The sequence below is a fragment of the Phyllostomus discolor genome, chromosome 3, assembly GCF_004126475.2.
Source record: "Phyllostomus discolor isolate MPI-MPIP mPhyDis1 chromosome 3, mPhyDis1.pri.v3, whole genome shotgun sequence".
NCBI lineage: Eukaryota > Metazoa > Chordata > Mammalia > Chiroptera > Phyllostomidae > Phyllostomus > Phyllostomus discolor.
Genome location: NC_040905.2, coordinates 176,875,566 through 176,903,384, shown reverse-complemented (window position 1 = coordinate 176,903,384; position 27,819 = coordinate 176,875,566). Strand labels below are relative to the sequence as shown.

The 27,819-nt window shown below is 43.3% G+C and overlaps 1 protein-coding gene across 3 annotated transcripts in view; it reads left to right on the top strand.

The window, feature by feature from the left end:
• The first annotated feature begins 7,558 nt into the window (after positions 1-7,558).
• The window catches only part of TLE1 (TLE family member 1, transcriptional corepressor), an 83,222-nt gene continuing 62,961 nt past the window's right edge, over positions 7,559-27,819 (top strand). For all 3 annotated transcript variants that reach the window (XM_028507105.2, XM_036021773.1, XM_028507090.2), the window contains exons 1-4: positions 7,559-7,696; positions 8,450-8,550; positions 9,990-10,053; positions 10,143-10,187. In XM_028507105.2, the coding sequence (XP_028362906.1) occupies positions 7,673-7,696; positions 8,450-8,550; positions 9,990-10,053; positions 10,143-10,187 (234 nt within the window). In that variant the 5' untranslated portion in view covers positions 7,559-7,672. The remainder of the gene's footprint in view (positions 7,697-8,449; positions 8,551-9,989; positions 10,054-10,142; positions 10,188-27,819) is intronic.

Genomic DNA, 27,819 nt, shown 5'->3' with positions numbered 1-27,819 from the left:
GAACACAGAGAGATCACAGATTAGCTGAACTCAAACTTTAACCCTTCAAAGATATTGCTGCTTTAAACGTTCCAACATCTGAATTATACGGGTACCAGGAAGGGAAGAGGAAGAGCAACAAGTGGAAAAGTTATTTGAACCAATAATAAAGGAGAACTTCCCCATTCTGGCAAAGGAAATAGACTTCCAGGAAGTCCAGGTAGCTCAGACAGTCTCAAAGAAGTTGGACCCAAGGAAGACACACCAAGACACATCATAATTACATTAGCCAAGGTGAAAATGAAGGAGAGAATCCTAGAAGCAGCAAGAGAGAAGACAGTAACCTACAACGGAGTTCCCATCAGACTGTCAGCTGATTTCTCAAAACAGACCTTGCAGGCAAGAAGGGCTTTGAAAGAAGTATTCCAAGTCATGAAAGGCAAGGACCTACATCCCAGATTGCTCTATCTAGCAAAGCTTTCATTTAGCATGGAAGGGCAGATAAAGTGCTTCTCAGATAAGGTCAAGTTGAAGGAGTTCATCATCACCAAGCCCTTGTTATATGAAATGTTTAAGGGACTTATCTAAGAAAAAGAAGATAAAAAACATGTATAGTAAAATGACAGCAAACTCACAATTATTAACAACCACACCTAAAACAAAAACAAAAAGAAACTAAGCAAACAACTAGAACAGGAATAGAACCACAGAAATGGAGATCACATGGAGGGTTAGCAACAGGGGAGTGGGAGGAGGAGAGAGGGGGAAAAGGTATAGAGAATAAGTAGCATAGATGGTAGGTAGAAAATAGACAGGGGGAGGGCAAGAATAGTATGGGAAATGTAGAAGCTAAAGAACTTATGACACATGGACATGAACTAAAGGGGGGGAATGTGGGTGGGAGAGGGTATGCAGGGTGGAGGGGAATGAAGGGGGGGTAATGGGACAACTGTAATAGCATAATCAATGAAATATATTAAAAAAAGATATTGCTGCTTCAAGAAGAGAGGCATTTAAATGGTACTGCCAAATAAAAAAATTTTAACATAAAAGGAAAGGTGTCTCAGTTTAATGTTGATTTCCTAGAGAGTGCAGGGCCAGTGACGGGTGGGTCAAGGCCAAGCGCAGAAAGAGGCTAACGTCTGCTCTTGTTATTCGAATGTGTAGGAAGGAGCATCAAAGGTGCTTCCTTTAACTACTTTTGTCCTTTGTCTACCAAATGCCTTTTAGCCTCTTTTGAGGTAAATGCTAAACCGAAAGAATTTTTATTCATAACTTTTATCAGACTTAGAATGGGTTAAGGGGGACAGGGGCAGTGGATAGTTAAGTTCACTGAGACCTATTATCATGGCCTGAGCTCCAGGCAGTATCCGATTTTGCTCCTCAAGTACTGTCCTTGCTTTTCAAGGGCATCTCCCAAAGTGACTTGGAAAACTCTGACAGAAAGGCCCCCTGCTTGACATATTTCAAGAAAAATTAATGAATCTATTCTACTGGTGTGAAAATCCCAAATTAATTAATCTACATTTAACAACACAGGAGTGTGTCATACATGTGCACCAGCTGCAAACAGGCTTGGAAAGGGCACCTAAGCGCAGAAGAACATGATACGATGGCATTTGTCTCTGCACTTCTATGATAGCTTATAAACACTGGCTATTTTGGCCTGATACCGCTCTAGAAATACAGACTTAAATAAACAGAAGTTTGACCCCAGTAGAGGTGGTGTTCTTGTGCAGGCCAAGTGTTTTTAAAAAATGTGATTGGCCAGCCAAGATGTTTATCTGCCTGGTGCCTCAAATTCTCAAACAGTTTATTTGAATGCTGTGTGAATGGTTAATCTCCTACAAGTTTGGGGGCTTTAACAAGGTAAACAAATGGATGGGCTGTGAAAGTAAACACTGCATTTCCTTCCAGGCTCATCCTCCACTCCAAATTCTGCTCCCTCACTCCTTTCACTAGCCCCAGCCCCTTCCTTCTCAAGCTTAGTCTCTTATACCCTGTTAAAGCACTGAAATTGCAAAGGAGACATTTTTAATTATAAGTACTACAGTAATGAATTCAAGTACACTCATTTATCATAAAGGGCTTTCCCATCTGTCTCTAAAGTATACTTAAAAAGGCTGTGTATTTGATAACATTAGCACCAAGCATCTTCCACATGTTAATGTTCAGTGTTTTAGATGTTCGCTCCCCCCATCCCCAAAGACAGCATGGTGGCTGTTCCAGAAAGAGTACATTTATCTCTGTGTTTGGGAGTGCCTGTGTGGTCCCTTCCTAATTTATTTGCACTCCAGTCCTCATGGATAGCAACGCAATCCCCGTAGGCAAAGGGGAGATTAGGGAATAGGATCGTCCGCTTCTCCCCACCCTGACAGAAAAGGGAAAACAACTTCCCAGAGTCCCACAAGTTCTTCTGGCCACTGTACAAATTGTTCTTGAGCATGGAGGGTTTCCAAAAGCCCTAATTAGCAACTCACAGCAAACATTTCTTTGCATTAGCTAATGATCCGGCTACACTTGTAAGCAAACAGAACCAACATATCTAATCAATGCTGAAAAACCAACTGAATGCCTATTAAACATCTGGATGTAATTTTCTAGTTAGAACAAAATGAAAACATATGCAGGTTCCTTTGATCTGCGTCTTAACAAAAAAATTGTTGATAAAAAAGCATACTGGTCAGTCAATGTGTCATTTTCATAAAGTCTGCTCATTTCTCTTCAAATGCTCCCAGTTTAATTTAGTTGGTTTCCTGCAATCTCTAATTTTACCATATTGTGTGAAACCACAAGAGATTCTTTGGATGTGATTTTATTTGAGGTTTTACTGCTGCATGGATCTGCTACTGATTTTTTTCGTCTCTGCTTTCTCCCCGCCACCCCCCTGCCCATCCTGTTCTTTTCTTTGGTAAAGGGTTGGGAAGAAAGGTTATAAAGCAATTGTAGGAAAACTTTTTCTGGACCCTACATTCTTAGGTTTAAGAAATTCCCAGTTTAAAAAATGTCAAATAAAATGTATACACAGTAACTCACAGTCAAAAGGAAGAGAAAATGATAAAACTGATGTTTTAAAAATTGACATAATTATTCTTTACTTAAAATTTAAAAAAATAGATTTAAAAGACACATAATTTCTATGACTAGCAGCCATAATTTTTCTTATTGCTACTATATATAGCATCTAGTTTTTATAATTACTTATGTCATTAGTGAGTTAACATATGATAATCAGCAACAAATGAATGTAAATATACCCATATATACATTAGTGATAAAATAAACTATATCTTTTTTATTTGCAGAGGATAAAAAAGGAAGCTTTTTCAGAGGCAATTTTTTCCTATGGAAGCTGAATACTTAGTATTATTTCATGTAAAAACATCGTCAACATATGAATATGTTAAAGGTAAAGAAGATTATGCTTAACAGACTTTAAATAGAAGATCAAAATTATAGATTTCATGAGGACTCAAACAGGCTGTAGGCAATCTGCACATATATTATTTATTTAAAACATAAGATTAAAGCTACTTGATTGTTTAAACACCATCATTTGTAATGCAGTTTGATGAGAGTTTTGTAGTATAATTATTACAGCATGACAATCATAGAGAAAGTATGACCTTGAAAAGGGGCCCAGCCTTCTCCCTCTCAAGAAGGATGCACTGCCTAAGAAACCATAGAAAAGCCACCATCTTTATGCACACAAGGCCTTCCAATTTTAAAATCATTTCTCTCCCCCCCCCGCCCCCCCCCCCCCCCCCAGTTACTACATTATAAGGAAATCAGAAGGTCTGGTTTCAAACTCTACCAGTAAGAAAGCACTGGTTAAAAGAGAACTTCCAATTTTTACCCATGGTGAACTGGGAAATACAGTGAGTAGACATGTTTGGTTTGAATAGCTGCACTAGAAAACATTTAAAGACACTGTGTTAGAAATGATTGTGAAGGGAATGGAAAGGGGGGAGTAGAAGTAGCCACACTTTTGCTTCTGTCTCAAAATACAGAGTTTTAATTTCTCCCTTTAAACTTAATTAACCAGACTATGCCAGTAAAGTCAAAGTCAAACTTAGGTAAGCCAGGGAGAAGTCTCAGCGGCCCCAGTTGTTCCAGCATACACGGGCATATGTATGACATCCAAGCACTTTCTACAATGTCCTGGAGCTGATCATGGGATGCACTGACCACAGCCTGGCACATGTGGCCCAATAACTAGATGGAGATGACAACGCACACAGGTTGCCAAAGGACAAACTTAGTTGCCCACGGATCATACGATTTTAAGAAGTCCTGTAAGTGGAGCAAGCCTGTTCTGGTCATCACCAAATTTAACCAAATAAAGAGGGGCAGAGCTTCCTTCCTTTGCGTTCTCCATTTTATCAAAATGAGTAATAAGACCCTGTCCTAATCCCACTTAATAAATTAATAAGAACACTGCAAAGCCACAATGCCAAACTTGTTTAAGAATTTACCATGGTCTTGTGAAGACGTGCTTAAATTGCTCCTTTAATTTTTTATTTATAATTGATATTTGGGATTGGTTCAATTATAGATTAATCAATATCATACATATTTAAAAACAACTCCAACAGTTAAAATGTATTATCTACAATAATGCTTTTAATATTTCAAGAAAAAAAGATCTCTGTAAAAGCAAATCTTGGAATAAAATGCATTTCTGTTTAAATAAATGTCTTTGCATAAGTTTCTTGAAAGTATAATAATTGGACCGCAGGGTTATTAGTACTAAAAACTTGGTAAGTACATTCCAATGTAAGATAAATGCTTGTCAAAGATGTCTCTTTCTCATGGAAGAATTCACCACCATTTGGCTAAAACAGCATTATTCACTTACTAATCATGTGGAAATAGCTCCACTGAACTGTTCTTTAAACAAAAGTACAAATGCAGCAGTATTGAAGGTTTTCTGCTTTGTGGTATATTCAGGGAAACAGGGGGAAAAAAACCCTGGAGATTTATACAGTATGTCCGTTTACTGAAAATCTCAAAACCCCTTTTAAGTTAAGTTCCACTTCTTAGTAATTTTTGCCACGTTATTTACCCAGCACTTCCCACTTAGCTCCTTACTAGGCTCAGCCCTGGGGTACCACCCAAATTGTGAGCAGGACTGGTTATTCAGGTCTCAATGCTGGTTTATCCCATTGTCTCCTTTTGTTTCCAGGAATTGGAAACAGACTCGCGGTCGTGTTGCTGAGGCCCTCAAAACTCTCAGTAGCCCCTTATCCCCCAACGGCGAAGTTGGGACTTTTAAGACAAGGACCCTAGATTTCGAGCCGCGGGGCAAAGCATCGTATTTGCGACTGGGATGCGCGTGCCTTACCCTGGTAGCACTTTGGGTACATTTGTCGCCAAACGAAGGCAGACCGACTGTTTTGCAAAGAGGCTGGAAACCCTCCGACAAAAACCAAATCCTATCAGCTGGGGTACAAAGCAGGCGTGGGCATTAAAAGCCCAGTCTTACGCGGCTGGCGTACGTGTGACAGCCAATGCTTTGCCCATTTATGCATTTTCCACCAAGTGCACAGTCCACTTCTTCTCGTTGCACCCGCGAAAAGGCAGCTTAAGGAAAAACAAACCTCAGAAAAATTTGTGAATGCGACCTCACTTTCAAAAGAGTAGCTTCAAACAAGGGGTCAGCACCCCAAAGATGCATTTGGTTCCGACTTACAAAAAGCCTACACCCCTCCCCTCCCTGCCCCCACCCCAGCGAAGAAACTACGCTGTTAGTCTCTGAGGTATTTTCACTGAGATGTCAGGATTTTAATTAAAAGGAAAAGTGAACAAGTGGCAGGATTTTTGCAAACTCGAGCCCCCAGCTTCCGCGGCTACACGCTTAAGGATTTGTCCCACTCGCGCGCACCCGCGCGCTCCCTCGCAGGCCCCACGTTACTTTGATTGACAGCCAGGCTCCGCCGCTCTCCTTCCCACCGACCTTCCCATCCACAGTGCCAATCTCCGCGTCTCGCCGCTTCCCATTGGCTGGCTTCGGCGTCCCGCGGTTCCTCCAGGAACTGTTCCTCTGCGAGCCGGGAGGACGCGGCTGGCTGAGAAGGGTTGGGAGGGATGGGAGGGGAGACAAGGGAGACGGCGGAGATGGAAGCGAGTGGGCTTGAAGAGGAGGGGGAACGAAGTGGGGGCGGCCCGTCCAGTGGTGCACCGCCATAGGCTCCCGAGAGGCGTCGCGTCTGCGCCCCACGTTGGGCGCGACGCACACTATTGGCTGACGCTGGACTTCTGCTCCCCCTCCCAACCATCCCGGCCGCGTAGCTGGCCGGCTCAGTGCTCGCGCCCCCCGCCAGCTAGGGGCTGGGCGGGGCTCGCGCGGGGCTGGGCGGAGCTCGCGCTGGTTAGCTCCGGAGTGTGAAACCGCGTGTTAATGTAACCGGCGCGAGAGACGCGGGCGGCGGCGGTAGGGTTAGGAGCGGCGGCTGCTGGAGCAGCAGCAGCAGCAGCAGCAGCGTCGGCGGGTTCCCTGTGCCCGGCGTCCCACAGGCAGCATACTATACCACCCCCACCCTTTCAAGGCCGGGCGGGACCCGTGCCACCAGCCCGGACCTCCGCCGGCCGGCGGCGACTTAACCCCCGCCGGCTGCGGCTTGTCGCGACTACTCCGCGCTCGCCCGCGGAGTTTGCCGGCCGGGAGGGAGGCAGGGAGGCGGGGCGGCGGAGCTCACTCCTGCTCTCCTCGCCACTGTCTCGTGGATGTCTTACCCCGGGTAGTGAGAGAACTTTGCAGCGGGCTGGAGGTCCTTTTACAGAAGGACAGACGAAGGGAAGGACAGAGGACCGAGGAAGGGGCTCGGAGGAAGGGTCCGAAGCAGCCGGGCCGGTTGTGCGGAGCGAGTGTTCACCGGGCACCGCTCCCGGATGCGCCTCAGCCTCGAGGAACAGTGGGTGGCCCCGGGACTGCTCTCCGCAGAGTAGCCTCGTCGGGTCTGGGAGGTTTGTGCAATCGCGGAGAACATCGAGTGCCGGCCGCACGGACCGATCGGAGCAGCCTCCGGACGCCCTCTCAGCACATTCCCCGCCTCGCTGTCATTCAGCGCTCCTCGGCCGGGATTGAGGCTGCAGAGCGCTGGGCGCGGAGCCTTCCACCGGGTTCCCTATCACTCACTTAAGTCTCTCGGGGTCCTGCGACCGTCCGGCCGAAGGCGCGACCCGGACCCGCGGGGTTCGGCCCTGAACGTCACCAGGTTTGTGTGGGGTTAGTCGGAGGCGCGGTACCACCTGCACCTCGCCCGCCGCCAGCGCCGCGGGGAAAACCCGGGGAGGAGGCAGACCGTCTGGATTTGTTTGCCCGGGACGGTTGCGGCGGACGCGAATCGCCTACGGGAGCGGGCTGAAATCACCGCGCTCTCACTTCTCCGCCGGAGCGGCCGAGGCCTGCGAGTTGCAGAACGGCGCATCGCCGCGGAGGTTTTTGGTGCAGCCGGGCCTGGAGTGCCTTGCGATGTGGCCCTGAACGGAGGATCCCGCACCGAAAGGAGCATCCCGGCGCCAAGTGGCCAGCCTGTCCCTCCGAGCGCGTCTGCGTGCGTGGCCAACGAGCCCTCAACGCGTCCCGCCTTTGCTTGGCTTCACAGCTTAATTTTACTCGGCGGGATTAAAGTTGGAAATTGAGCGAAGAATTGAGTTACCCGGGAACAGAGCCGCGGCCGCCGCCAGAGCGATGTTCCCGCAGAGCCGGCACCCGGTGAGGCGCGGCTGGCTGGGGGGCAGGGTTGTGGTGGGAGAGAAGACTCGCTTCCTCGCCGTAGGGGGGCGGGTGGCTGCTACATTTTGGCGGACCCCGCTTCCCTCTGGGAGTGTAAGGCTGGGAGGTCCGAGGCCCATGCCTCCTGGAGTGGATTGTGGGCTTAAACTCCCAATTTCCCCCCTTTTTCTCTGGGCCCCCTCCTACTTGACGTCTAGACTCGAGTAGGAGTAGGGCGGGGGAGCCCGCAGAGGCTGGGGTTTCGCTCCCGCAGCCACATCCTCCCTCTTCCCCGGGGCGGGTAGGGCGCCCCCCCTTTTGTTTCTTGTCTCGCCTATTTGCATGTCAATGAGGCCCCGTTCCGGCGTGCCTGGAGGTGGCCCCGACGACTCTGGGAACGGAGAGCGTTTGGGAGTTGTTTTTCTCCTCTGGTCCCCTGGGTCATTATCGCCCCCCGTGGGGGAGGGGGTGGCGTTATAGTCAGTCTGGCCAGGTTCTCAGCGGCTGCCGGGGAGCCCCTTTTCCTGGAGGCTGGAGGAGACTCTGGGCCTCTCTAGTTGCCGGGGGTTGGAGGAGGGTCCAGTTTCTCCCTCCCCAAGGGAAAGCTCAAACTCGAGTTCAGGACCCCGTTTTTTTTGCCGTTTCTAACTTTGTTTTGTTTATGTCCAACCCACTTCTATGTCTTCTGACTTACCGTTTTATCCATCCACCCGCATCCCCCCGACCCTCGGTCCCCCTCACGATCGCCCTCAGACGCCGCACCAGGCTGCAGGCCAGCCCTTCAAGTTCACTATTCCGGAGTCCCTGGACCGCATTAAAGAGGAATTCCAGTTTCTGCAGGCTCAGTATCACAGGTGCGTGTCCAGCCGTGCCAGGCGAATGGTCGCCCGGGCAGCCCGCTGCCCCTCGTTGTCTAGCCCGGTGGAAGCGGCGACGTCTGTACTTAGTACACGCGTCCAGGCGGTGGCGTGTGGAGTCACAGTAAAGACCTGTCATTCTTGTTACCCCCTTTCCTGGCTCTTCCAGGGCAGCCCCTTCTCTTGTCTTCTTCTCCCATTGTTTCCCTTTTACCCGTTTGCTGCTGTTCCAGGGAGTCTATTTAGGAGTTGCATGAGAACCATCAATATTTGCACTTCATTTATTTATTTTGCAACAGGCTGAGCTAAAACCTTGGTTCAGTCGGTGACCCAGCCCTGGAGTGCGAGTTCAGGGAGGCAAAGCCAGTGTTGAAATCACTGTTTGCCATGCTAGAGAATTGGGTGGTCTGAGGCAAAGTCCATTATTGAAAGCTAGATGCTTTTTAGCTGTGCCCAGCGTTGGTAGTGAGGGTGGGGGGAGGTGGATGTGTGTAAGGGAAAGCTCCCTTGCTTTGGTGTCATTCTGGGTTGGTTTGGATAGGAGAGGGATTGGAGTCACATTTATACCCATCTCAGCTTTAGTTTTTTATCTAGTGAGACCAACTTCATAAAGTTCATAAGTGAAAACTGTTAAAACAATCCATTCATAGTGGATTTCCAGAGATGTTAGTCTCTTCTCTTGTTTCTCTTAAGTCTTAACTGATTAGAGCTAAGAAGTAACTGTATAATGACAGTTTCTATTTTTGTCATGCTTGAGAAAAAGCACACAGATGCTTCAGTGTGAATTTTCTTATTTTGTCAGAGGCTCTCTGATTATTGACCTTTTGTGTACTTGAAGATAATAATCTCGAGCTTGAGGCATTCCTGCCCACAGTGCGTTTAACCAAGCAGGAGGGGACTGCAGCCCACTTTATTGCAGTACCTGCTTGAAATATTTTGGCATGGATTTAAAAAACAAAGGTTTTAAAAAGGGCCAACAATCGTAGAAGTAACTTTACAGTTATTTTCAAACCTAGAGACTGTTTGAGTTGGCAAAGAGTACAGCTTTTGCCTGAGACTGAAGATTGTGCAAAGGCCAGGTTTGGGTGGAGTCCAGAGAAGCAAACTTTGATGGAGGGCAGTGGGAGTGAACCGGTGACCATCAGGAGGAATCAGTCTTCTGGGTAGATCAGAGGTTTTGACAGATTTTTCCTTCTTGTCCTCTGACCAGGTATGCACCAAGAAGAAAAAGGATAGTAGCCGAATGGATGTTCTGTATACAAATACTGAATTTCTTTTCTCTGTAAATGCAAGGACAAAGTTTTTGGGTGTTTATCTAGATAGTTTATGGCTGTTCCAAATTGGTCTGTGTTTTTACTTGAAGTGCAAATATGTGAGGCAGATGTTAAAACAAGTGACATAATGTTTACATTAAGTTGCCTGTTTTGTTTTCGTAGCCTTAAATTGGAATGTGAGAAACTGGCGAGTGAGAAGACAGAAATGCAGAGGCACTATGTGATGGTAGGTATCCTTTTCATGTAATATGAGCAAATATGTGTTCTTAGAACTGTAAAACAGGAGTTAATGAAATGCTTGATTTTTTTTTACAGTATTATGAAATGTCATATGGATTAAACATAGAAATGCATAAACAGGTAAGCTTTGGTTAAATCTCAAGTTGAAATGACAAATGAGTCATGATTTTTTAACACTGGCTTTGTCCTCCAGTGGGGGGGAGGAGGGGGGTTGTGTGCCACTTTTCTGCCTTGGTTTCCCTTCCTGCAAATTGGTGGTAGTATTCTGCAGCAAGACAGTTACAAAACGTTTAAATGAATGGGTGAGAGGTGCTTTGGAAATGTAAACTAGCTTGTTTATAGGCAGTTAGGAATGGAGGCTCTTGAGTTGCCTTTCCACCTGGATAGATTATATTCTCCTTGAAAGATACGGGTATTCTGTAGAGTTGATGAAGTTGAGAAGAGCTAATGTCTTTGTTCAGGTTTGGAAAGAAGTGTGGACCTGTGAGACACTCCCATCTTCAAATCAGGTTAAACAAGGTGTATGACTAACTGTGGAATTTTCTTTATGCTTTGGGGCTGCATAAAGTGATACTCAGGATTAGTAGCTAATAGCATACATGTTCTTGAAAAATTTCTCAGTTGGTGCAGGTTTGGAGGTGAAGAAAAGCCTTCCTTTATGGCCACAGCATATGTTGGGAGTTGCTTCAGTTGTGGTGGTTTTAAAAGCATGAAAAGATTAGTGACTGGAAAGCTCTAGCTATGACTATGAGTTTGCAAGTTCCCATAAAATTCACACTTATGGCTACTATAATGGTGTATAAAAAGAGTATTGAGCTGGAACAAGGCACTAAGGACCTCATAAGAGAAGAAAAGCTAAATGATTGCTCAGCCCAAAGGACCCTCGATTGAGTAGTCATTGTCTGCCAAAGAAAGCATTAATGGCAGGGTGTAAGTATTCTGGAGATATGCTGACATTCACTTTTTCATCAAGACGCTGGTACAATAAGTCTTTTAGAAATCGATTGCCTCTTAAAAAATTATCATCAGATGAAGTTGCACAGTTGGACACATTTCAAAGTGCAACAATACAATTCTTACTTGATGTATATGTGCTATTTCATCTCAAACCCTTGTTTCATTAAATTAAAGAGCATGGCTGACCGGCTGGGGCACAGTGGAGAAATTGATTAGTTCAGCCTTCAGATCTTCCTTATATTCAAAGACTTTCATTAAGCAAGTGTGTTTCAGAGTTGAATTCTGCTTTTGTAACTCTGCACTCTTTGATTTTTAATTCATCATAGGTTTCATAATGTTAAGTTATCATCTTGTACATTAGATTCGTTCTCAAATATGTGTTTGGAAAGTGAAGTTCAGGGCCTTTCATCGATAATATAATTGGGCCTTTAAAAATGCTGATTTTATTCTGATTTGCAGAGTTGATAGCTTAGTTTATGTTGGGGTTGTGCCTTTGTTTTTGTGTGTTTAAATGGCTAGTGCCTGATGAGGCACCTTGTAACTTGTTGATCTTAATTGGCCTGGAAGATATATGGTCATTTAAGTACATTATGCAAATAAGCTTGGTCAAGAAGTTCTAACCTGCCCAACCCTAAGGCCTCCCCCACCCTTTTGGTTAACCAATATTCTGCAAGAGTAAGAGGTGACTAAGCTTTTTCTTAAATTCATAAACTCTCAAAGGATTTAATAACCTCAGCAACTCTTTTACAAGGGAATGCCAGTTGTGTGTAATATGTGCTGGTGCTAGACTGACTGGGGGAGCTAAGGAGGCGTGTCATTCTTTTGGGTTCCTGTAAGTTTCATGGTGGAGTTTTCTCTTTATCATTCAGGAAGAAAGAAAAAGGGGAGAAAAGAGCCAGGAATCCCCATGGTGCAAAAATAGTTTTCTAGTAAGTTTCTATACTCCATCAGGCAATTGATGGTCACAATTGGCTCAGTAGTTAGAAGAATGTGAAAAGCTGAGAGATGCTGTAGTCTTCATAGTAGGGTATTCAGCCCCCTGAAATTTAGTTTATATTGTAAATGCTGACAGACCCTAAACTAGAGTGGTATGCAAAGCAGTACTATAATTCAGTTTAAAGTGGCCTTACATTTAAAAAACATCCTTCTGAATGTCACACATTAATAATAAGTTCTGAGGAGACATTTGGTACAGCTAGTAATCATAATTCTTATTAAAACTGGTGACGTTTGGCCCCCAGGGTGTAGCCAGGCTCAAATTGATGCTTTTTGCCGCCTGATCACCAGCATGGCCTAAGTGCTCATTATATTGTAGAGAGGGCCTTTGGAGCTCTCATTAGATTTGACAGGAATTCTCTCTAGGGGGAAACTGGGCATTAGCGGGACTCCTGACAGGCTGAAATTAGTCCTGCTTTATGGCTTATAACCAAATGCTAGCAAGGCATCATCAGGGGACACAAAAAAATTGTCATTTCTGACAACATCTTTGTTACTGAAAAAAATGCAGTAATGGGGAAACTTCCTTGGTTAGAGCTTTAATGTTATTAAGATTTATCTCCAGTGTGACTACTGCTCCCCCTTCCCACCTTTCAGCAAGTTTGTTGAAGAAATGAGTTTTAGAGATTGCAGTGTCAAGTCTCACCAGACTTTTCTGTGTGGGAAAAAAAAGTGGAAGTGCGTCCAAGTCAAGAATGGTATAATTGTGGTTTCCTTACTTGGTTTGGTGCCCACGGTCTCTGTTTATGTTGTGTCAACACTTCCTGATAAGTCTTCCCCTTACTTGTTCTGCTCCCACTTGTGGCTGGTTCCTGAGAAGTCAATGGCATAGAGATGGTAATGGATACTTAAGTCTTTTGTTATAGCATTAAGACGATTTTTTTCCCCTTGAAACTTTTATTAATCTCTGCCTGTCCATCTCTCTCTGGGTAGATCTTAAAATTTTGGCTATCTATATAAGAGAGGTGGAGACTTCTCATGGAAAATTGAAGCAATTCTGATGCCACTGAAGTGTTAGGGTACAATTAAAACCAGCAGGTTAATGTGAGTCTGGTTGTTTTGAGGTTTGTGCCTGTTGTGTTTAGCAATGTGAATTTTAAAGGCTTTTTTCCCCCCTGTCATGTGGCATATTACCTCATTTGATATTTTCGGGAACAGTGTGCACTGTAAATGTATATATAAGCCTTATTTATTCCACTTGTGTATCATTTCAGCAGGCTGATGAAGCCGTGCCATAAGTAGTCATTAGTGGCCTGAATTTTTATAGCACTGAACAGTTTTCAAAAGTGATTTGCTTCATTCTGTGGAGTGGATTGGGGGTGGGTGTTTTGCTCTGCCTGCAGCTGTGGGCGCATGTTCAGAGTGTGAGCATTGTCAGGGCTGAGCACCTATTGAAGCTTGAGTTTGGGTACCTGGTCCTCAATTCAGTGTTTCTTTCCTGAGGGTGAGGCCAGTGGCAGAATCATCCTTTGGCCTCTGTGTAGTGACCCAAGTCTGCCTAGCTGCAGGTCTCACCCATTCTCACTCTTTGTGCTGACCAACTTCGTGATTTTACAAGACACGTTGGGGCTAGATATATGTTCTAAAAGTTAAGAAAATTAGCAGTACTGATTGATCTGTGGGGGCCACAGGTATGGGTATGTAGAAAGTTGTAATCAACCTGGCAACACTGTCTGCAGGTTAAAATAATGTCTAAAGATAAAAGAAAATTTGAAACCTGTGGCCAGGACTCCTGGTTGAGACCCAGTGATGCAGTGGGTTTGGTCAGTCACTTTGTCTCACTGGGCCTATATTCTGAAGAGCAGGCAGAGTGAGCACATGGGGTTTTCCAGGGTTGTAATGAATTTGAATGAAAGGACCAGCTCTGGAAGGGAGGGAAGAGTATTCTTCGATCCTGGTCTTAGGGTGGAAAGAGGAGAAAGAGGAAAAACCCGATGAGAGCTTAACGTTTCCAGGCTCCATTTCCAGGCAATATTTCAGCAAGCACAGTGTCTCAGACCATGTAAATTGTGAAGAACTGCTTTCACAGTTTTGATGTGCTTTGAAGTGTCTCAAAAAAATAAGTTGTTCTTTAGTAGTTTTTTAAGTGTTTAGGTGGAACTTTAGGGATTTACTACCTGTAGGTTAGTTCCATAGATGTGATTCTCTTAGTATTTGTCTGAAAGTTTTATCTTCCTTCCTGTTTTTTAACCCATTGTGTTCTCTGTCTGCAGTTTCTCACGTTGAGATTTTTTTCCCCCTAAGTCAGTGTCCTCTAAATGGAAAATGACTAGCTGGAGTGCAGGCACTTAGAGTTAAGCTTCACCAGGTGTTAATCTTGTAATACAAAGAGGGTAGCTGTCATCACGATTGGAGTGGTCCCCAACCTCATTTTCATTACCCAGGCCTGTCTTTTACAAGCATAAGTAAAAGATAAAGCTTCCTGTGCGTCGAGAGTCCAAATTCTGAGCTGAGTCCAAGATTCACCTTTGTTTTTATCGGCAAGCAGGGTGCGTCCTTACTAAGTTAACCTGCACCTACCCATCCTCTTCAGCAGTTGGGCTAGTTGCTGGTTTCTGTCCATGGCTGACTAGGGTGAGGTGAGTAAGGCATTTGCTTTGGGCACAGAATTTAAGGGAGATACTTAAAAAACTTAGTACTCAAGATAAAAAAAAATGCTATTTTTAAAATTCAAAGTTGGTGCCAAAACTCCCAGGGGAACAGAATATGTAAAGTCAGGACCTGGCAGGGTTGGGAATAGGGTGAGGCGAGGGAGGTAAGTTCAGACAGGGAGAGCAGAGAAGAGGTAGAATGCAGGGCCCATTGGGAGCTGTGGCGACCTGCAGGGTCCGCTTTGGTGTAAAATACTTGGAGTTGCCTTAATTAGGGAATTCGTTTAGTTACTGGCCAAGTCATGAACATGTTGCCTGGGCCTTGGTTTTCCTGTCTGAAAAAGGAGGGTTTAGACAAGGCAGGTTTAAAGTTTGGTTCATTTCATGATAGGGAGTCACACCACTCCCCCACTGGAACCCAGCACCGCATGTGTATCTGCGGAGGAGAGTTATTGGTTAGAGGATTTAAGGTGTTCCTCCAAATAGTGTTTGTTAAGAAACACTGGGAAAAAAAGCTGTTCCCTGAGCAAATATTTAAGTCATCTTGCATGGTAGTTAAATTGAAGATTTATGCATATTCAGTTACTGGCTCATGGAACCATTTAAAGTTTCCATAGATCTGAGTCTTTGTTCTTCAGTTATTAAACTGTTTTGGTCTCCAGAAGTGGATTAAATTGGAGGAAACTATGAAACTGACTGGGTTCTCTCTATTAAGGCTTTGATTAACTCGGTCCCCCCATTCCTTACAGTCCCTGTTGCTCACTGTTGCTTCAGATTATTTTAACGTTTAAATTCTCAGTACCTTTAATGTGAAATTTTGGGTATATAGTTTACAATTAAATTTTAGATAGCTGTTTTGGTTTGTCAGCTTATTTGACAAGATTAGCCATGTATACCTTCAACATAGTCCTCACTAGGCTGTAGTGAGAAATGTGCCATAGGACTTTTGTATGTATATGGTTTGGTGTTGTAAGTAGAGAGAGAGTGGGCGTAGGCACTTAGGTGTGGGAGAGATTTTTCTAATTTTCTGAGGCATGGTTTGACCCAAAAAGTGAAAAAAATTTACACTGAAATTTTGAAATAAATGAATATATTCATTTATTGCCATTCACTTGGTTTAAAAAAATGGTTTTTAAAACTGTTTGCAAAACTATTTTGCAAATAGTTGGTAGACCAGTCACCATAATGCTTCTTATGCAAGTCCAAGAAATGTTGACACAAAATATTATCAAATTACCTGTGATTGCCCTGGCTGGTGTTTTTCAGTGGGTTGAGCCCAGCTGGCCTGTGAACCCAAGGGTCAAAGGTTCGAGTCCCAGTCAGGGCACATGCTTGAGTTGCCCAACAGGTCCCTGGTTGGGGCATGAGAGAGGCAACCATTCGATGTTTTTCTCACACATTGATGTTTCTTTCTTTCTCCCTCCCTTCCCCTCTCTCTAAAAAATAAAGACAATCTTAAATTAAAAAATAAAAATTTAAAAAATCCTGTGATTTTGTACAGGTCTATATTTTATTATTTTATAATTTGGGTTTTAAAAAGTTTTTTTTTAAAGATTTTGTTTATTTTTAGAGATGGGGGACGGAGGGAGAAGAAGGGAGAGAAACATCGATGCGTGAGGAGACTTGGCCTACGACCTAGGCATGTGCCCTGACTGGGAATGGAAATGATGACCTTTCTGTTTGCAGGCCAGTGCTCAGTCTGCTGAGCTACACCAGCCAGGGCTATAATTCTGTTTTTAAATCATTTTTAAGTTTAATTCCATTTGCTTGCCTTTAAACAGATGAAATCATAACCATGAGTACATTGTTTGCCCTCTTTTCACACATGTACAGTCCTAGGCTAGGTTTGATATTAGCACCATTACCAATCTAACCATATTATTAGTCCGGTATTTTGTGCAGCCTGCCAGTAAAAAGTTTGAAAACATATCACCAGACTTCTTATACATTTATAAGCTATATAAATATACCTTTATAATGAAGAGGAAAATTAAGTGGAGAGGTTAAAATAAATTTCTCGTTCTCAGTGCACCACATTGGCTTGTCGTATGTGGCCCTAGGGTGTAGTGTGCTCACTCTACAGACTACTAGCCATGCATTCCAAACACTTCTGGAACTGTAGCCCTGAAAGGAGGGAGTATCTTTAAGATAATGAATGCAAAACACCTTTAGGGGCTTGGGTCTTTTGACCTTTTTGGTATGTCTATTCTTTCAAATTTTGACTTCCTACTCCAGTAATTGCCTCTGCCTATCACTCACAGCGGCTGTGTCTGCCCCTGATTAGTTAGTGTCCCTGCCAGTCTCACTTGGCCACCTGCTTCCCGTTCCCTCCAGGTCCTGTAATCCAGCCAAATGGGTCTCTTCTTCATGTCTAAAATGTGTTTTGTGTTTTCCTCGATATCCTTCAAGGTCCAGTTCCAGTAACAACACTGCCTGTTTACTTCGAGGCATTCCATGACTGCTCCAACAGGAGGCTGTCACACTGCCTACTTTTACTCTGATGTCTATAATAATACTTTGTTCATGTGCCTCTTTTGTTACTCCAGGTAGATAGGTTGCAGTCTGGTTAAAGCTTGAGTTTGAGACATCTACCCTTCCCAATGAGTCAGGCACAGTAGTCACTTGTTAAGTAGCATTTAATGTGCTCCTTCCGTAGGGTGGTATTTGGATCCTGAACCTGTATGACGATCAGGTGAAAGCTGCTTGGCAAAATTGCACACCATAGCTTTGCGTAACAGTTCTGGCTCTTTGCGGATATGTTAGGATTCCTCAGCAAGTCTATGGAACCCAGAGTAAAAATGAATCCAGAGTGTGGGCCCTTGTGCTAAAATTCAGAATGAACTCTGATTTCACTAGATGTTTTATAGGACTTTAGTTCTAATAATCTCATCTAACCGTGTTTGCTCAGTTGTTTTCCTTTTGGAAAAGTGATTTATAGTCAGAATATCCACTGAGGCTTCTTAATGAGGAGTTTAATTACAGTAACAGACTTGGGTTTGTACTCAAGAAAGAGAGGAAAGAGAAGCAGTATGTTGCTGAGGCATGTGAATTGAGTGTGTGCATCAGTGACTATCCCTGGAACCACTGCTTATTTCCTGAGGTGGACCACAGTCCTGATAGTGTTGAGGATAAGTTGAATTACAAGGTTTGCTCAAGGCATTAAACTTGAGTTGTTTCTTAATAGTAATGATTATACTCATTGATTATTTACTCACAGTCTTTACATAGCCCTTTCGCCCTCCAAACATTTTCTTATTAAGAATTTCAAATATACAGAAAAGGAGAAAGAAATATATAGCAAATACCCATGATGTACTCACTTACATGATACCAGAGTAAACATTTTGTAGTATCTGCTTGTCAGGGATCTTACATAGAGCTTTTGCTCCCCCACCTCCTTAATGTATAAAAGAATAATTCTGGAAAACTTAAGGGGTTTGTTAGATGGCTGGGCCTTTCTTTAGCTACCAACACTGTTTGAAACAGATAATAACACGGAAGAGGAATTTTCTCCAAGTGCATTTTAAGAGTTCTGTCTTAACAGGTGTTTTTCCTCCTGGATTTGCCCTTTGTGTTTTTGGGTGGTTGTATTAAGTGATCCACAATTATATGGTGTGAGGGTACTTTGTTTTTCACCAGGCAACCTGAAAGTGTGAATTGGTACTTAAATGAGAAAGCCAATTTCTCTTCCCCAGCCCTTCTGCCTTTTGGCCCTGTGTATTGCACCTTTAAGATGAAATCAGTATATTTCCTGGGGGAAATAGTTTTAGTGTTAATAGGTGGGAAACTGAGAAATAATCGTGCAAAAGGTCTCTGACCTTGGACTTTGTGTGGCTGGAAACTGTCCTAATGGAGAAGTTAAGTTGACCTGAGAAGCCTTGGGGTGGTAGAGAGGTGTGAAATACCAGAAAACAAAACCTCTTTGAGTAGCCCTGTATGTGGAGGAGCAGGGCAGGGGGTCTATGAGAGTGCAGCCTCTGTTCCCTCTTGATGCCTTGAGCAAACAGCGGTTCAGAGCCTCTTATGAGTAAGGTGACCAGCCAGTGTATTGACACGCACAGACACAATAGAAAACTGCATTAGGAGGCGAGCCGTTGGGATTTGCAGTAAATATATTATAGAACACAAGTGACTTGCCGATACTGCTTGTTTAGCAGTTTGCAAGGGCAATGACAGTATGGATTTTTGAATTAGAAGGGAAGGGCTGTTCTTTCTCTGTGCGGGAACATCTACTTGATGGCTGGGGAGAAAATTGATTTAGAGAACAAAATGCAGCCGCCTTTATTTGTGCCGTTTGAAAGGCTTCTATGGATTAGCGAGTGAAAATAAAAAGGTCGCTTTCTGTTTAGGAAAGGAGGCCTAAACATTGATCTGCATGTTGGTTTGGTATAGAGAGAATAAAGGATGGGCCACCGGGATGGAGGAAGGGCAGCCGGTCCCTGTTCAGCCTGCAGCTACAGGTGCCCTCTTGGTTCTCAGGAGTTGTCTTTTTCAGCTTTGGTTTTCAAAAATCAGCCTCGTAGGTTTATTATTGTCCAGTAAGCTTATTTGGTGCATTAGAGTGAGTAGTCATAGTCCCCATCCATTGAGCTCCCACATGCCCTAGGAATTGTGCTATAGGAGCTCCCTGTAAATCCTTCTAGTTCCCTGTCCCCTTTTGTGTGAGGGCTAATTATTCCTCCTTACAAAAGAATTAACAGGCTAGTAGGTTAGGGGATGAAGGCAGGACCCACCCCAGAGGGTAGTTAGCCAGGATTGAGTGAGTTTCTTTATACAGAAGCAATTACAATGGTGCCTGTTATGTGGGCACTATGAGGATAGCTGTTCTTGGAATCTGTTATTGATCCCTTTAAAACTGTACCCTGTTGTGGGAATTTTAGGCCACACTCTCATCTTGTTTTTCCAAGACTAGTTTCCTTCCTCCCTCGTTCTGAATTGTTCACTTTTCATTTTTTCCCCCTCAACGACTAAGTTTATTATTTGTTTCCTTCTTAAGATCAGAAGCATTTATCTTAAGGCTGAAAAGGAACTTTTTCTTTTTTAAATGAAGGCCCTACTGGCAGCCTGTTGTCTAAGGAATCTGGAGGAATTAAAGTGCCTTATTTAGGCCAAACAGTAAAATATGCCTTTGGAAGGCATCAGCCTTAAGTGGTTAATACTGCTAACAGTGAAAATAGAGTTGTGTTGAGTTTTTTCAAGAGAATAGATGAACAACAAAGAGGATTTGGTTCATTTTACTAAGTGAGTTTTGGCAGAGAAAAGGGTGGGGAGGTGCATTTCAGATTTTTTTTTTCAGTGTAGAAAATCCAACTTTTAATTTGAAGAGACTCTGTTGGTGAGGGGGACAGTAATGAATTACAAGACCAACTTGTTACTCAGAGAAAAAAGTCTCCCCCCTTGATGAGTGAGTACACCTTTTAGTGAGGTATGTCTTTTGGCTATGAAAATACCTAAGGTGCTGTGCAGAAGTTTGAAGAGGTAATTGTGTAATGTCCTCCAGTGTGCATCATGGGCTTGAGATTTTTGTGGACTGCCAGATGCACAGCTTCTGCTGTGTGCTGATATTTGGAGAGCAGGAGCAGAAACGCACGAGGGAGGAAAGGGCCATTAGGATCGGACACGCTGGAAGCTGCAGCTGTTGTCTCTTATTGCCCAGCAGGATGCTGTAGAAACCTCTTAGGTGTCTTTGTAAGTATTGGGGATAAAGGAGGGCACAGCTGAAACAAATTCTCACAATACGTGTTCTCACAATTGCTTAAAAGCTCAGCTGCCTTCTGACGTCTGTGTGCTGAGAAGCTACATGTTCTGTCTCTTTGTGTTTAGGCTGAGCAGGTCCTGAAGTCCTGAGTATCTGTAGGGAAAGTGCGAGGTTCTTGATACCCACCTCAGCCTGCCGGTTGGCCTAGGTTCTGGAGCCTTTTTCATTTGTAAGCTGGCTGGGTCTTTCACAGTGCCTGGATTGTGAGCTCCTGCAGAGCCTATCTTGTTGCAGGGCTACCAGGAAGATTGGACTTGGACCACGGAAACATATCCAAGGTCTGTACTTTTTAGCTGACCAAAGACCAGAATCCTGTCAGTCACTCAGGGGAATTGCTAATTTTGGGAAGTCTGTATTCCACGATAGACTACATCGGATGCTGTGATATCTGTGAGTTAAATGACGTATAAAGAGGTGTCACATTTTGACTGCTTGGATTTCTCTAAGGGTACAGGGGTTTTCGAACTGGTTGTTAAATCTGTATTCTTATTTCTTGACTAATGGATCAAATATGGCTTACCCATGTAAAGAGCCTCAGAAACATAAATGTCAGCATACACTGTGATCTTGTGCAGCCATTGTTTTGGTCATTATTTTATCACAAGGTCAAATACCAGAAAGCTGTGGTTTCTTTTTTAGTTTTTCTTATTAGCTACTGGAATTACTCTTGTCAGTTTCCCTCAAAGTACTGAACTTGCTCAGGGTTTATGCAGAATGAGTGAGTACCAAGTGTTGCTTCTCAAAACAGTATAAAAGGAAAGGGGCTTTTGAGTAGACTTTGCACTATGAGAATATTGGTATTGACACTGTTTACAATTTGGAGTATAGTTTGAAGACCAGATTCTACTGTTTGTCGCATACTGGTTAATATGGCTGTAAAGAGGAGATGAATGTGGCTACTTTTCCAAGTCTATTACTCAGGAGGACTGTAAATTTGATTGGCTGTTACAATTCTAGCAGAATCATTCGATTTGAGAGCAATAGAAAGATAAGATATCCAATTACCCAAATGATTTGCAGGGTTAGCCAACGTTGTCATGGAGACACGAGTTGGAACAAATTAAATTTTAAGCAATAAAATAATCTTAAAGCCCGTCTGGGAACAAGAAAATTTGGCAGTGGCACTTACCTGAATTGAATCTTAGCTTGACACGATGTTGTTTGACATTGATATACTGTGGGGGCCTAAACTTATATATGGCACAACGTTCCCTTAAAAAAGTAGCTTGGCCAAACAAGTACAGGGGAATATTAGTAAAAATCAGGATATACGTTGATTCCATGGCTTAAATGGTAATTAGGCTCTGGGTTCCCGGGAATATTTTGTATTCAAGGATTGAAATGCCTTAATAATGCTTAAGCACCATTAATTGGACACTTGAAAAAAGATTGACTTCTCAGCAGCGTGCAGTTTTTGGAACTGCTGCTCCCTTTGTGTGTGTTAACAGACGTAAAAGAAATCGTGGATGTCTTTTGGTGTGGGGGGTGGAGGTGTAAGTATGCATATATTTGCATGTACGAGTAAGGAGATTTTGGCACAGGCCCCTGCACTGCAGATGATTCTCTGTATTTGTTAAAATTTTGATTTAGCTGCAGGACTGCTTACAGACTGGAAGAAATTGCCTTCCAAACTTTAGCCGATGACCCAAAACATGAGTATGCGTCACCCCAGGGCTTAGAAGGTTATTTCCCCCTATTAACGCATTTATTGTTTAACTGGTTCCTGGCTTGTGCCACAGATTTGAAAACAGCCAAGTGGCCCAGAAGGAGGGAGGGCTTTTATCCACATGTCTATTAGACAGATGGAGATGAAAATTGGTCTGAGGTCAAGCCATTTGCAGCGTTCTCACAGCCTTCGATTTTCCTCTCATCCTCACCACAGATCATCTCAAATGATTCAGTAATGACCAAAAGTGCAACCTTGACCTTTATTCCCTGGTGGATTACTGTGTTTCACAGTCCAAATGGCAGGAAGTCTGTGCTGTTCTTCCAGAAGGAGCTCAGCATTATTGAACCAGCCCAGCCCTGTGGGAACCCTGTGAGGGCAGACCAGTGTAACAGGATATGTGGGTTAAATTTGGTTTCTACTGCTCTGGGAAACAAGAATTGACATGTCCTGAACCCACATAATTAATGGAAGAATATCTGGGATGCTTTCTAAAAACACACATGAGCACAGAAATTGATTTGTCTACTTGTAAAATAACTGGTGAATTATAGGAGTGGTAACTTCTGGTGGCCCATCCTTTATAAGTTGTTCTTATTTTCATAATTTAGTTGTTCTCTCTAATTTAATGCTTCCCCCGTATATCTTAGACAATACATCGTAACACTGTATCATATTTAAAATTATAAATTGACATGGCTGGGCATAAGAGAACCCAGGGCTTTTCTTTAGCATACTTTTAGTTGTATATATTTTTGGTCACTCCATGTAACCCTGAATAAATTTTCTCTCATACAGTATACTTTTCCCCCTGAAAAGTGGCTTGAATATTATCTTGGAGAAATGATGATTATTTTTCTCTTGCTTATTAGATTTCTCTGTGTATTGTATTGTGATGTGATGACCAGTGTTTTTAAAAGAATAACTTAATTTGTATTTAAAAGGATATTCCTGTTTGCCTCCACCTGCACAGCTGCATTAATATTCTCTGAATCTTTAATACACTAGTGAAGTCTGTCATCTAGGATCCTTGTACTTAGCATCTTCTTAAATACTTAAAAGCTTTTCCAAAAGGTTATGCTTTGAAAATTCATACCAGCATCCCAGATTTCATTTTAATGATGAGCTAAGATGCTTTTGAGAAAATATTTTTTTTTTAAATGTTGACTTTGCTGTGCACAGTGTTTTTCTACATCAATGGCCCCTAACCTGTGATTCCCTGCACTTGCCGGGTATTCACAGTGCACTGTTCTAAGGAAGAGGTGGTCGCCCAATTCGAAGCAGAAGCCCCTCCCTTAAAATCTGTCTTACAGCCACTCCGAGGGTAAATTTCATTCTGGAGCTTTGCAGGTTTCTTGGCACATGAGGTTGATTGAAAAGAGAATCTCAGGTTCCAACTGGAAAGGCCAAGAACCTTGTCTTCCTTCCCAAGGTACCACCTCTCCAGTAACAAAGCCTGTGGGGGAGTAAGGCCCTGGAGTGGGGCTTCCAGACTGAGACTGAGCTGGGGGCACAGTGGCTTTGCTCTGGGGCTTTTCTGTCACACACACACACACATATATATAAAACCTGTGGCCATTCTGCTGCTGGGTCACATGGCACTGGTGACGTAGGCCTCCTGGAGGAATAGTTGCTTTCCCTAAGAAGTCACTTTGGAAGAATAGTGGCAGTGTCATTCTTGGGTAGCATGCTTTTAAAATTAGGGAGCACCATTCCATGGTCACCTCAGGCAGGAAATTCTTCTCCTGCTCTCTGGATTGGCTAAAGATTCCAACCTGTTGGGGAAATATCCACACCAAACTGCTGATCCAGTGATCTCCAAACAAGATGTGGGGAGTGAGGATGGGAAATGCTCATCAGGGATCAGTAAGTAGTGTTTGATTGTAGTGCTTTGTCATCTTGGAAGGCATAGAGATAGTGATCGCAGACGGAAGGCAGAAAGGAAGTCAGTACCAACCAAAGACAGGTAACACAGGCCTAGAAGGTAGCTACAATGGAGAGTGTTTTCAATTTTACTGCAAAGAAAATCATGTTACACATTTTGAAGGAAGAACCTTCTCTAAAACCTGGTTTTCGGAGGTAACTTGATTTTGCACATTCCCGGGCAGCCTTTGTCTTTACATAGGTATATTTTATTTTCATAATTGTAATTTTAGTCTTCCTGTGACGATAATGATGCAGTTGGTTTTTCCTCCCACTAATTCTGCTGTTGTATGATATTATCTAATTTCTTACGAGCTCCTTCATGATTAAGACCTTTGAAGAGGGCAAAAGATGTATACTTGCTGGGGTGTATTTCAGGGGAGGCTTGCTTTCTTTCCCTTCCGAGAACAATAGGTGTTGACTTCACAGTAATGTTCTGTGATTCACCCTACAGAGTTTGTCTTCGAAACCTATGGTGCAATAGAGTGCATTTTCCTTTAAGGCCACCAAAAGCTGTCTATTTCCATCATGGGACAAGTCAGTGCCATTTCATGTGAACAGCACTCTCTGAACCCCATAACAAGGCGCTTCTGAATAATGGAAATCTGCCGGTTAGGCACTGAAACAGCTGCTATGCTTTTGTCAAGGACGCATCTTTACCAAAATGACAAATTAAAGCCCAAATGCTCTGCTTGGCAACAGTTGGGTCAAAACATTTAAGTCATTAATTAGAAGGAACTGAAGTGGGGGGAAAATTTACACAAATACACAGTGTTGCAGACTCAACTTCATTTTGGAAATGCAACTGAATTCTTTAAAAAAAAAAAAACAAAACAAAACAAAAATGAGGGCAACCCTCAAGTGGGGCCTGCCAAGCTTGTCATTTGCAAATAAATCAAAAGACCATCATTGTAGGAAGGAGAACCAATGAATAGAGTTGCTTTGTCATTCTTTGATGGGCCCCATACTCAAGCCTGCTATTAAAAATGAATGCATTCAAGAGACTTCTGCATTAAGAACATAAACAATTAAGGGCACTTGAGTTGCTCTGCTGAGAGCTGCCACGAAGAAGATACAAGTGCAAGAGCTTTCTCCGGAGATGCAGGCCCCTGCAATCTGTCTCCGGAGGAGCCAGAGAATGGGAGCAATTAGTGTTGCTATCTCCGCCCCAGCAGCCTTCAGCAGGTTTTTCCCCTCTTTCTTTTAACCCCTCCTTGTTTCCAGAGAAGCTGCAGTGAACGATGAGCAGGGGAAGGATGGAGTCTGCGCCTAGTTGGAAAGGACTCAGATTGAGAATGTTGTAAGAGCTGCCAAGTGAGGGGGAGATGGAACACAAAAGTTATTATCTGCCAGTAATTGGTGACTTATGTTCTGATTAATTGAGCCACTAAAGGGTTTCTGTCATCTGGTACTCTTTGTTTTGTTCTAATCATAGAGTTTAAGAACAGGCAAGATTACATTGCCATGGGTGGAATCATTTAAATGAATATTGTTTGAGGTTGTTTCCTACAGTAGGCAAATGTGTTCCGACACCCCCGGTTTGTATTCTTGCGTTGGCCTTGTTTTGTAAAAATGTGTGCAGAAGGCTGCCATGGCATTGTGGCAAGGCTGTGGAGAGAGGCAGGCCTGACTTCCCTGCCCACTTGTTTTTGACGCTCATTATAGGGGACCTGCTCAGATTGAAGAGTGGAGAGTAGGAGGTGGAAGAGGACCTGCTGTGTGCTAAGCAGGAGACTGCCACTGTTGTGGTTACGGATGGGATGACATGCGTCTCAAGCTGTGGTTCTTAGCCCAGTAACTGCAGGAATGCAGGAGCTGCGGCCACAGAAACTCTGGGCGGGGCCCAGACGTCACATTTTAGCAAGTCTTTCAGGTGATTCCAAAACGCTCTTGAGTTTGAGAATCACTCATGACCTCATCACAGCCTCAACTTAATGATACCGCAAGTCCTTTTCATTTGGATTTCTCCAAAATGTGATTAGTCATTTTATTGACACAATTCTATTTTAAACAGAAAGCTACTCTGGTGTACTAGAACTTAAGGTAAAATTAACCTTTTCATGAGGTGTTATGGTGGGAGGTAGTAATCCAGTGAATATTGGATGTTCTGAAGGAAGTCTCTAGGCCAAGGACCCTCACCCCCCAAAGGGGAGCAGTGTGTCACAAGGTTATTTGTAGTATTTTGCATATGTCATTTTGGGTATGTGATTTTTATCCAAACATCTTGAATTTTCTCTAGGTACATCAGACACCATCTTCAGGAAATAGGGATGTATTTGAAGATGTGTTTTGTGGATTTTGCTCTACTGGTGAGCCAGATTGGTGTTAGGGCTGATAACACTGACTCCCTCTGCCTGAGAAGAGGACTAAAGTGCAGTTTGGCTTCGACTTGCTTACCTGGGATTCACAATTTATAACTGAGGTCACTTGTAAAATGCCTGCTCTGCTTTGCAGAGCACTTATGCCAGGGCAGCAAGGGTGCAGTGCCTGTCATTGACAGACTGGAATAGCTTCTTGTGGCTGACTGAGGGATGATATGGCTTTGGCCTTATGCTCCTGCAGTCCTGTTTGGGCTGTACTGCTTTGCAAAACAAGGCTGAGTTTATTAGCTTTATTTCTGATCTCCAGTATTTCCCAGTTTTCCACTTTTGATTCCTGAAGAAAGGACTAAGCAAAGAGCATGGCTTCTAATCTTGCTTTATGACCCTGGGCAAATCATTTCCTTTAGGCGTTGGTTTCTCCATTGGTGATTTGAGGACTGTAAGAGGGCCAGGCGTCCAACTGGTTTTAGGGTTTGCCAGCATTGTTGTCACTCAGGTGCCACTGTCTATCACAGGTGTGGTGGGCTTGACCACCCTTTCCTCTCTTGCCAGTTTAATCATACATTTAGGCAGTAGATCAAGGTGGTGTTCACAAGGTCACTGAAAAAAAAAAAAGTCACCAGTAACCCTACCCCCCAGCATAATCTCCATTTTTATTTTGGGTATCAACAGTACTTGGCCACATGCATGTTGTGTTAAAACAAAAACAAAAGTCATACTGACATCACATCTTTGTTCTCCTGCTTTATCTGGTAAAATGTTGGTCATTTAAGCATCATTATCATAAATATGACCTCAGTGGTTACTTGTTCTGCCTTTAGGTTGATGCAGTGCATTTGACTGTTCTCCCAGTATTAGGCAACTGATTAGACAACTGATCTCTCAGGAAGACAAGTGTTAATTTTTTTCAGAAACTCTGCAAATGGTTGTGATGTGTTGATCTGTTACATCTTTACCTGTTTTTATCTTTTTTGCTTTGAAACTAGTGCTGCAGCAAACAGCTTTATGCATAGAATGCTTTTCATTTGAACTATTTCCTTAGGATAAATTCATAGCTGTGGGAAGCCTTACCAAAGAGTTTGAATAATTTCATGCTTTTAAAACACATTGGCCAGTTGCTTTCCAAGGCGACTACTAATTTACTCTGTCATCAGTAATACTATGATTGTTTCAGTTTCCCAGAGGACTCATTATTTGTCATATTTTATTAGTTTTTAAAAATAAACTAACAACTGGTGCAGATGACCCACCTTACAACAAAATTTGTGCTTGTTTGGTTGTTGGTGAAGTTGAACATTTTTCTGTCGTCATTTCACAGATGCAGAAACTTGTGGTCAGAAGGGATTTAGACATTATCTGTTTTCTTGGGTGTGCTTTGTTTTCATGTTCTTGCCCATCTATCTGTTGCCAGATACTTCTTACCAACACTCCACTGTGTTTTTCTCTGGGCTTCCTGCTTGGCTCTAGGAAACCAAAAATCAGTCTGCCAGCCCTTAGCATAAGCAGCACTTTTTATGATCCATCAATTTGCAATTTAATG